This window comes from Lycorma delicatula, chromosome 5 (genome assembly GCF_047948215.1).
Source record: "Lycorma delicatula isolate Av1 chromosome 5, ASM4794821v1, whole genome shotgun sequence".
Classification (NCBI taxonomy): Eukaryota; Metazoa; Arthropoda; class Insecta; order Hemiptera; family Fulgoridae; genus Lycorma; species Lycorma delicatula.
In genome coordinates, this window is record NC_134459.1 from 64,209,791 (window position 1) to 64,222,062 (window position 12,272).

A 12,272-nucleotide genomic window follows, 5' to 3' on the forward strand; every position below is an offset into this window, starting at 1 on the left:
GATTATGAATACATAAACAGAATTTGAACATGAATACAAAATGAATTTCTCAACACCAAGCTTATTTTATTTTTTAAATTACAAAAAATAAGTAATTATTCAAAAATATAAAGTATCTTAAAATGAAAGGAACATAAATAGTACAAAATGTGCATGAGTTAAAAAAAGATAGGAAGACACCCGGTCAGGGCTCTGCCCTCTACAGCCCCTGTGTTCATTAAGCTCTTGCTTGCAAGAATAATAATGATAAATAAAAATTAAAACCTGTTCAATTTATAAATACTATCAACGTACTGTTATTTCTTGAGAGTAACAGTTTGGTCAGTACAGAACCTGAAACTTTGAGTGATCTGGATAATGCAGGTTTCAAAATAGTTGATCTCCATCTTTTAAATAGTATTTATAAGTAGTAAAAATTTATAGTATAACAGTAATGTCCATATTTATACCAATACCAGTAAAAATTTATTTTGCCATATCTTAGCGTTACCCAACAAACAGCACTAGGGGTGAGGGACCGTACTTCATTTCTCTTTTTTTCTAATTCTATATTTTTTATTCAAGTAACCAACCAGTGGTAGGTGCATCCAATCACATACAGTAACAGTGGCAGTGGCTATGTTGGTTAAGGCACCATGCCGTAAACCGTCGCACTCCTTAAAAATCAAAATTCAAAATAACCCAAAATTGATTTTTAGATATTTATCTGAAGGGTATTTGCAAGCCCAAATCGAATGAATATCTCATTCAGTATTGTTGAAAATGGGGAAAATTTGCAATCATTGTTCAAAATGTTTTTAGTTTTATTCACCCCTTTCAAGTTCGAATTTTGAAAAATCTAGAAATTGGCTTTTAGATATTCACATAAAATTACACACACTAAAAAACAAATTGATATCTTCATTTGTTACCAAAAATTTAAAAATATATATATATTAAAATTCAATGTTACTCCATATTAACTCTTTAAACTCGGAATTTCAATAAATTCTTTCTCAGTCTGCTCTTATGCACACATAAACATATGAAGAACATGTATACAAATTTTCATCAACTTATCTTCAGTAGCTTTTGCTGGGTGTTAATTATGACTGAGTCAGGCAGGACATGTTGTTTTATATATGTATATTAGTGGGTTTGACTGAGAGTAGTGGGTGAGATTGAGATTAGTGGGTTTGATTTTATAATTTGAAAAGGGTTACACTATCATCAAATATTATTCAAAAAGTATTCAGTATTTATTAATAATAACCAGTAAATAAAAACCAACAAAGAATAACTCATTTTTTGTATTTGATGAAATTTGTTATTAATTTTTTTCTGCCAAAATGTAAGTAACTGAAACAATTTTCATAACATAAACAAATAGGCAATACATTATTCTGTAAGTAAACTGAGTACATGAAATCAAATGTTATTCATAATTAAATCCAATCATATGTTTATACCACATTCTGTAATATAAATATGGATGAGTCAGGACCAGGTCCTGATGAATGAAAACCCAAAATTGTCAAATGGATAATGTGAACTGTAAAATGCAAAATCTTATTTGAAAAAATGTTTGAGATAATACATTAGTAATAATAAATTCAAAATTTACTTACAATAAGAATAATTTTTGAAAAAAAGACCTACAGCACAATCCACTATTTACTCATTTAAGAATGAGTGAGTTTAATATGCTATTGTGTCTACAAAAATGTATGCTGTTATATATAAACTCTTGCATCTAACTAATAGGTCCAAATTTACATTCTTTAATTTACTTTCATATTTAATAAATACGAAAAATCTAAATTTTCTAATTTAAAAATAATAATAAATTAAATTCATTCTATTGTAAATATTTTATAACACTGTACCAACTTGAGATTAAAACAATAAAATCAGATCAAAAATCAAATTAATGAATTAATAGATCAAAGAATCATTGAACATCAAAATTATGAAAAAAAGCAATTTCAAAGAAAAGATTAATAACATATGTATTTAAAATGTTTTGATACCAAACTAGACTGGATAATCCAGATGTCCATATGAACAGAATCTGTTTTTTTCTTAAATAGGTTTATATTGTATTAATGTAAACAAACATAGTAAAGGTTCAGTTGAGCCCATCTATATAAAACATAGTTATAATGTTTATATATATATTTAATGTTTTTAACAAAAAATATTACATATACATATGTACACATACACCATGTGCATATATATATATATATATATATATATATATATTGTCAGTTAATATGAATTAATTTTAAATATTTAAAATAAAATATTCCATGTGGCCAGCTAGACATGGCTAGGTACAGTACCCTATGTGTGGCTGGCCACATGGAATATTTTATTTTTGACTACATAGTTTTATATTATGTTAACAATTTTATGTTTTGAGTTTGATGTGTAATCTTTAAGAAAATATTTTTTATTAACTGATGAAAAGGGAAACCCTCAAAAGCGCTATTAAATAATAAAACAATAAGCATAAGGTAAGAAGCATTATTGAATTCTATACTGTTGATGGAAAATTGTGTTGTGTGTTGTACTTTTGCCTTGGACATAATTAGTACAGAGATAAATATGGACTGATACAATAATAAAAAAAGAATTGATTTTGCCAAGTTAATATATACGAATATATATATATATATATATATTGGATTTATTAAATGAAGCAATAGAGCAAAGTATTCAAATCATATGTAGAAAAAAATTGTATTATTAAAACTCTTTTGAGAAATCTTTTATCACTAAAATGTATAGTTGTACCTTGCCTTAAAGATTTTTTTCATGGAAGGGACTATCTGTTTCTTCATTAATCTAAGGTTTATATTAATTTACTTTTCTTTAAATAAATTTTTATTTTCATCCAATCTTTAGAATTGCCTTCTTCTTATGGACAATGGAGATTCGTTCAAAACAAGTAAAAGGTTTAAGTTTTTTTAAGCTAAATATATATTTTCATTCCAAATTGTCTAAAACAAGAATTGTTGTTAATATTTTTTACACGATTGCTCAAAGTGGAGTGTAATGTTTTTAAGGTGTCTGTATGTATGTGTATTTGTTTCACCATAGAAGCTCAATGGCCGAACCAATTTTTTATAAATCGACCCCACATTGGAATCCTTATGTTACAGGGAGTGTGATAGGCTATATAAATATGTATATATGTATGTTTAATTTAACTAAAAGGCAAAAAAATAATAAATACGATTCTTAATCAATATTATTTTCAGGATCAATTTATTTGTATCAAGAATAGTTGTGTTTTAAAATCTGCTACATTATTGAATGAATGAATTACAGTAGTAAAATTTATTCATTTATTTTATAATTATTATATTTTTTTTATTTATTATATATATACATTTAAGAAAAGATCTTATGATTATTTGACAGGCAGTATGTTCGATCACACAAGCATATTCTTTTTACTGCTAAATATTAACTAATAATCCCTTTCTTTTATTAAATAATAATAAGTAAATTAAGATACAAATATAAATAAAAATAATCTACGCTTAGAAATTAAATTATATAATCTGTAAATTAATTGACAACCATCTGCTTCTAGTCGAGAGAGTCATGGAAGGAGCCATGTGCAACCACCCGGCACCCACCATTGATCTGCTTATTTTTCTGCATCAGAAAAAATTTTTTTTTAACCTTCGGGACCACCGTTATTACTTCAAGGATGAGATGAATGATAATTTTTGTAGCATGTGAAAATGCCATGCCTGACCGGGATTCGAATCCGAGACCTCTGGATAAAAGGCTGAGACACTACCAGTCACCCCACGGAGACCAGCATTGGTCTGCTTTGTGCCACAATTTTATTGCTAAATATTAACTAATAATCCCCTTCTTTTATTTACATGACACCCAAAAAGGAGTGTAATGTGTTTAGGTATGTATGTTCCACTGTAGCAGCTCAACAGCTGAACCAATTTAGATGTATGGCCACACAATGGAACCCTTACATTACTGGTAGTGTCACATAAGCTATAAAAATATGTATATATTGTTTAAATAGATTTAAAAAACTTTAAAAAAATATTTTAAAGTGCTTTAAAACATGTTTAAGCTTAATGGAAAAATTAATACGCATAACAATGTTTATTGGAGTATCACAAATCCACAAATAATTGAACACTATTCCTGCTTTGTACAACCTTTTTGTGGATGAAGAAGCATACTACTTTCAAAAAGATGAGGCTTCACCCCACTATCATCATGACATGATAAAATTTTTTGATAACACCTTTTCTGAGCAACAGACAGGACAAAGAGGAATTGCTTTGGATTTTCTGGCTCGATCTTCAGACTTAACACCCATTGGCATTTACAGGTGTTTTAAAAAAACTGTGTGTGCTACAAACTCAAGGACAGCGAATATTTCTGATTGAATACATCTTGATTGAAGTACATACAGAAGTGAAAGACCCACAAATTTTCTGTTAGATTTCCTGGTACAATGGTTCTTAATTGACATAGTGTAAGAGCATTAATTGAGAACTCTAGAGAGATGGAATCTGTATTGGATTATGACCAAAGTGGTAGACCAACAGTATTTGATAAAGAAAGACTGCAGGACATATCAGCTTCTATGCAATTAAATCCCATCAAGTCTTTGTGAAAGTTGGTCCAACAGAAAAATATTGTTGTTGAACTGACTGCACAAAAGGAACTCCGTAAGAAGCTCAGGCTCATATCTTACAAAGTGAAAGCAATTCAGAATTTATAGGCCACAAATGATGGAAAGCCAATTCAGTATTGAGAATGAATTCAACATTTTGTAGCACACAATCCTTGCAATATTTTAAACTATATGTTCTATACCAATGAGGGATGGTACCATTTAATTTTGTTGACACAAAATTTATGTTATGGTCTGCCAACAACCCACATGCTGTACATGAAATTCTCTCTTCAAGACCAGGAGATTGGAGCAAGGATTATCCAGAAGAAGAGTAGTCGGCCTGATATTCTTCACACAAACAATAAAATCAACTTCATGGCAGAGCTAACTAAGGACAAAATTAATATTAATGTTTGGATTCAACAAGATGGCACAACTGTGTATACAGCCTTACAGGCTGTATGCAGACCCTGCAAAACTTAACTTAACAACAGAAGGTTTTCAGAGGTTGAATCATTTTTAATGGGTTGTGGCCATCTTCTTCGCAGACTTAAGGCCACTAGGTTTTACTTCTGGGGTTAAGCAAAACGTAATGTCTCAGCCTCCAAGAACTTTAAACTACTATTCATGATTTCAGTACGAACACTCCACATGAACAGCTTGTCTTCAAGAACAAAAAGAAGCATGTACAGATATGTCTGGCTGTTCAAGGGGACCATTGCCAATAACACTGGTCAACATGATTTTTGTCTCACGAGTATGAATAGGTGTACTTAATGCAGTTTTTTATCCTATTTTCAAATATGTATTTGGAACTACTCCTTTCCCCACAGTTTTTTTGTTACTTTAATTTTTTAAATATTTTAAAACTTTTTTCATCCATTTGTCCAATGTCAAGAAAAAACTCCTACAGCATTGTAAATATGATGGAACCAAATGAACTAACTCAAAGGGTAGCGTTGCTACTGTTGTCCAGGTTCAGACATGTATAGACATGTGCAAACGTGATCTAGTGTAGCACACATTCATCAGAACAATGTAAGTTGTGAAATAGTAGTGAACCAGTAAACATGTTACTGTGAGCGCGTCTGTCTGAATTATTGTGTATGACATATTTATAACTTTACTTCTTTTAATTAGTCGTTAGTTAAAAAATGCCTAGAGTTTGTTTAAATCATCCTAACAATTTTTCTTATGTATGTGGTGAAGTGACACTCAAGTCCCAAAGGCAAAACCTTACTCCATTAGTAAAACATTATTATGTACTTTATGTTGGGTGTAAAGTCGGGTATCAATGGCCTAGGCCCCACATATCTGTTGTTTATTGTGTTCTAGGCTTCTCACTGCTTGGAAAAATGGCACACACCACATGCCATATGCTATCCCTATGATTTCTAGAGAACCCAAAGATCAATCTTCTACCGTTATTTCTGCTTAACAAACATCAAAGGGATTATATCAAATTCAAACCTTACAGTGGTGTACCCTTGCAATCTGCAATGAGACCATTTCCACACTGTGAAGAATTGCCCATACCAAAGCCTCCAGAACATTTGATATAAAATGAAGAGAGCTCAGAATCTGATGGAAGTAAAGAAAAAAAAGGAACTTTTAAACAAAATAGTTCATCTGAGCCTCATTTACTGACTCAAGAAAATCTTAACGATCTCATACGAGATTTAAAGTTATCCAAAAGACAGTCTGAAATGCTTGCTCCCTGACTAAAAGGATGGAATCTTCTTCAAAAGAATACAAAGATATATTCTTATCATAATTGTCATTTTGAATTTAAAGACTATTTTTCTGAAAAAAATGGCTTAGTGTTTTGTAATGACATTTCATTACAAAACATGCTTATGGAAAGCAGCTTTGCAAGCATTCAAAAGTGTTACTCAGAGTTTTTTGGGAAATCGAAAGGTGGAAAATTACCGTGATACTGTCAACAATCTTATAACATCTTATAAAAATTTGGTTGTAATATGTCCTTAAAAGTATAATTCCTGCACTCGCACCTAGATTTCGTCCTATAAAAACTTGATGCAGTGAGTGATGAGCACAAGGAACACTTTCATCAGGAGATTTCAGCTATGGAAAAGAGATATTAAAGCAAATGGAATCCTAATATGCTGGCCAATTATTGTTGGACCATCAAGAGGGATGCTCCACAGGCAAAATATAGCAGAAAATTGTCATTTCTTTCTTTCTAGGTGAGTCAAATGTTCGAATATTGTGTAGTTAAGAATGCAGAAAGTATTAAAAGTTTGAAATGATAAATTCCTGTCTCTTGGAAACCTTGCGTAATGGGGAAAAACCAATATCATATTTGAATTCAGGAGAAAAAATACTATCAGATTCACATATTTTTCTTCCTGAGACAAAAAAAAAAATTATTTATTGTTCCCCAGTGTAATTATTGGTAAGTTGATGTTATATACTGTTATACTAATAAATGACAGGTATACAATTACTTTTTGAATTTACTGTATATAAATAGGGTTAATAACTGGAAAGGAGCTCTTATTTACTATAACAATAATAAAAACATAGAATAAGTAAAAAGTAAGTAAAAGTAGAACAATAAGTAAAATAATTTAACATTTTCAGGTTTTTGCCTCAAAAAAACTTTTTAATTGTATCAAGATCATTTAAATAGTTTTTTTACAGAACTACTTTAGTTTTACAATATGTGTTAAATACAGAAATCTGAATTTTCAAATTTAATTTCCCAAATTAATAACATTATAACTATAACTTTACTATGATTTAATTTTACAAAGAATATTTTAAGTACCTCTGGACAATTTTCAGAAAATTGTTGCAAATAGTTACTTTTTTTGTTGTAATGTGCCATAGTGGTGATAGTGTCTCCACTTTTACCTGGAAGGTTTTGGATTCAAATCTTGATGAGGCTAGGAATCCTAATATTCTATAAATTCATTTATCATAAAGTGATTGTAATTTTCAAACAGAACATTCAAATAACAAAATATTTTGAAATATTTTCATCAAAATCAGTCTTTTTGTAGAATTACATTTAGTATTATTTTTTTTATATATATATATTTTTATTTATAGTTGCATCAACAATTAACTTATCAGTGTAATGTAACTGTACCAGTAAATATGCAGTCTTGAACAATGTGTAGTCTTGAGGCATGAGGTTAATTGAAACCCAACAACGGTATCCACAACCACATATTCAAAAATTTTTTTCTTAATTAAATTTAAAGCAATAATAACACTGAATTAAAAATTTTCAGTGAAATGTAAAAAGTTTTTCAATTCTTTAAATTTTGATTTTTAAAAGGCAGCATCCAAATACTATCAACTTACCAAGTTTTAATTTGGCATTGGTTTGAAAAAATCAGATTAAATAAAAGTTGTATACGTATTAATCTTTATCTTTTATTGCTTTTTTCTGTTTTATTTTTAAAATAGTTTATTTTATTTTAAGTTTTATAATTAAAACATTTTCCTCAATTTTTGTGATGAAAATAGTTTAAATACATTAAAGAATCATTACATAATGCAATCCAATAATAAGTAATGATGACAACAAAAAATTAAAAGTTTCTTTAAACTATTTGTGTAGATAAAACTTAACTTTTCATTTTAAAAATTCTTCCGTTTAGTTATCTGGAAAAACTTGTAAGAGGATCGACCACTAAAGAACTATATTATTAAAAATATGAACAGGATCATCAAAATAGGCTCAATTTTTCAAATTTAGAAGATACTTTAAAACAATATGAATAAGTCAAATGGAGAACATCCAACATCCTCTTCCTTTCAGAAATTTATTGAAAATCAAAATCATTCAAACAAAATTCCTGTAAAGATGTTTCTGATATATCGTAGTAGAATCATAGTGGATCCTTGGTATTATTAAACTTATAAATCATATTAGAATATTAGTTACTTAGAATATTATTTGTTACACCTGAAAGTTTCAGTTACTAAAAACATTAAAATATAGTGTATAGGTTAGTTAACAAAATTCTTTATTTCCTAGAAAAATAAGTCCTTGAAAGTTCTCACATTACATTAGAGAATATTTCCAACAAAATATCAGCTAAGACAGTTATTGAATTAATTTATATTAAATTTGTTCTTGTTTTATTTTTATCAACAGATCTTCTGTTGTCGCAAGAAGCCGACAAATCCACCATCAACATCAGTTAGTATGCATTGTTGTTCAACAGGTGCAAGTATACCATTACCAGTACCGGCTAACAGAGCCGACTTTGAAGGAATGAGTGAAAAACATTGGGGTGAAATATTAGAAAGAACTGTTTCATCAAACAGTTTACAAGCCATGCAACGCGTATATCCTCCTCCTCCACCACCTGCAACACTGCCAAGAAGAACACATCAATAAAAAAAACAGAATTTTATGGTTTCATTGTGATTTTTTTCTTAACATTACATCAAATTAAAAAAGAAAAATATGTTAAATTTTATGTTATGTATATAAAAAACTTAACAATTAAGTTTAACTTAAGTTTTAACTTAAGTATTAACAATGTTTTACTTAAGTATTAACAATCAATCTGACATCTGCCTGAAGTAATAAAATAATAACTATAAGTCACTGTCGATTGACATCACATAATAGCATTTTAGTTAAGTGATTTTATAAATAGTGCGTAATTTGTATAAAAATGGATCATTTGTCTGAAACACTAATTGTTAATTAAATTTAACGTAATATTTTTTAGTTAACCCTTTGACTAGCAAAACATTTATAAAATATCCAGCATTACTGTTTGTAACAATTATCATACGTTTAAGTACATTCAGTCACCTAAGTTAACTTTCTGTTTGCATTTAATAATATTTGCTTTTTCATTATTAATATATATTTTGTACATTCTTGTCAATATTTTAATCTATTTCTATTTTTCAATTAGATTAAGTTTCGCTACCTTTTCTGTAATACTATTAAACTGTGGTGTTAGAATTTCATTTAATATATAACAAACAAAGAAGTGAATAGTGTACACAAGAATTCTATTTCACACTACTACTAGAATATAGCTAAAATTTTTGAAGCAAATTCAAAGAAAAAAAAAACTGGATGTATAAAACTTTCTTAAAACCCCTTACAATTAGTAATATTATTATTACTAATTATTATTATTAATATAATAGTAATATTGTTATTTTCTTATTATAGTAATATTGTTATTTTGTAATACCTAGGATATCTCACATCAAGTTATATGTGTAATATCTTGGACAAAAAGATGAGAGGTTAACTAGTTTCAGTCACGCAAAGGTATGTTTAATAATCTATCTGATTTCTGCATATTACCAAAGTTAACCAACACTGAATCCATTACCCATTGGGAATGGTCATTTTCATGCTGCTAGCATACACTACAACAGATTATCCCAATAAGAAGATATATTTCACTATTTTCATAAATGCAAGCAGTTTTAAATTAATGAAATGACAACTGTTAGAACTGGAGTGTAGGTAACAGGAGTTTGAATTATTATTAAAATAAATTAAAATATATATATAAATACATGAATAGTAAATTTAAATTAGTTACCTTAAAATAATAATGTCTATTATTATATCTATTACATCCACACTAGTGCTTTCACCATGGCACAGCCTCTTTAGGTGTTTGTTAAATAAATACTGAAGTTAATATTAACAAGTTTTAAACAGCTGCTATTCTCTCAGTCGTTTATCTGAGAATTAAAATAAATTTTAACTAAAACTCATTTTAAAAAACTTATAATATAAACAGGTGTATTCATATTAAAATGAGCTTAAGTTAAAACACATCTTAACTCTTTAAAAAAAGATTTTTAACTAAATGACTGAGAGAATAACAACTCTCTAAACATTGTTAATATTAACTTAAGATGTTTTTTAATACGTAAAGAAGCCATGGGCCAAGGTGAAAACGCTTGTGTTAATTTAACAGATATAATAAATAAGCAGTATTTTAAGGTAAATAGTTTAAATTTATTATTCATAGATTTATTTTAAAATTTCAATTCTATATTGCTAGGATTGCTTATAAATAAAAAATATATATATATATATATTTATATATAAAATTCATATGCAAAGTGATAACAAAAATACTAACCAGAAATTAGCACTAGTAAAAGGGTTAATAGATTAAGTTGAATAGTAAACTGTGTGAGTGTTAAACATCTTAAAAATTATTTGTAACATTCTGAGAAATAAATAACACTAAAAAATAAAAGAAACGTTATGCATATATTTTAAGTAGTAAAACATTTATGAAATAATTTTCAAGAAATTCAATATATTTATTTATTATATCTTGATGTGATTTCAGTTATTATATCTCTCCGTATGCTACTATACAAGTTGTGACATCAACATTTGTCACAGAGCAGACAAGAGAAACTAGCTCCAGATAAAATATCAACTCATTTTTACAACCTGTTGGTTTCATATTTGAAATATCTAAAAATTGAAGGATGCGAAGTAAGAACAAAATGACAGCTAGACAAAATGACAAAAGAACAAAATGGCAAAAATAGCTAAAGCCACATTTCATAAATCTGTTTGAATACATATTACTGAAATTAAACAATATTTAGTATAATATTGGTAAAATTTTTGGTCAGGCTCTTCAAAGATATGAACCACCCACCCTTATGCTGAGAGGAAAAAAAGGAAATATGGCCCACACCAATAAAGAAAATGCTGAAATTTTGGCAGAAACCTTCAATAGACTCCTCAACTGTGACGACCCCCCAGAGCTTTTTGAGATTGACACTCTAACTCCAGTTAAAACTTCACCAGTAAATATCAACCCGCCAACAATTCAAGAAGTTCTCGCAGCCTTAAATGAAATAAAAAACTACAAAGCAAGCGGAGAAGACCAGCTTTTCGCAGAACTCTGGAAACACTCATCAGTTTATTCAGTCAAAACTTCCCTACATCTATGCCTCGTGAAAATATGGAACGAAGAAAAACTTCCAGAACACTGGACCACAGCCCTCATCCATCCATTACATAAAAAAGGGGATAAAACTAATCCGGAAAACTACAGAGGCATATCTCTCCTGGATTGCACATATAAAATCCTGTCGAGAATCATATACAACCGATGCAAAGACCAACTTGAACTGGAACTTGGGGAATACCAAGGGGGATTTAGGCCATGGAGAGGTTGCCCGGAGCAAATAATATCCCTAAAACTTATGATGGACTTATATAAAAGACGGAAAAAACAACTAATAATCACCTTCGTCGACTTTAAAAGGGCCTATGATTGTATACACCGACCATCCATGCTGAATATTCTGAGAAACCTGGGCCTTCACCCTAAACTCGTAAACATGATAAAATTAACTTTAACCAATACCCAGAAATTCAGAGGTGAACTCTCTCAACCCTTCTACATAAAAACTGGATTGAGGCAAGGAGACGGCCTCTCACCACTCCTTTTTAACTGTGCCCTCGAATTTGTCATGAGAAAATGGTATGAAATAAATCCCAAAAATATAAAAATGGGTACTAAGAAAAACTCCATCACACTAAATTGCCTAGGATTTGCAGATGACCTCGCTCTTTTAGCAAATAATATTCAAGAAGCCAAAACACAAATCATGAGCCTTCAAAACC

The 12,272-nt window shown here is 29.2% G+C and overlaps 1 protein-coding gene across 2 annotated transcripts in view; it reads left to right on the plus strand.

The window, feature by feature from the left end:
• Positions 1–10,601, plus strand: part of LOC142325029 (trace amine-associated receptor 8c) — a 587,837-nt gene extending 577,236 nt beyond the window's left edge. For both annotated transcript variants that reach the window (XM_075366282.1, XM_075366283.1), the window contains exon 8: positions 8,781–10,601. In XM_075366282.1, coding sequence (XP_075222397.1) covers positions 8,781–9,026 — 246 coding nt within the window. In that variant the 3' untranslated portion in view covers positions 9,027–10,601. The remainder of the gene's footprint in view (positions 1–8,780) is intronic.
• The last annotated feature ends 1,671 nt before the right edge of the window (positions 10,602–12,272 follow it).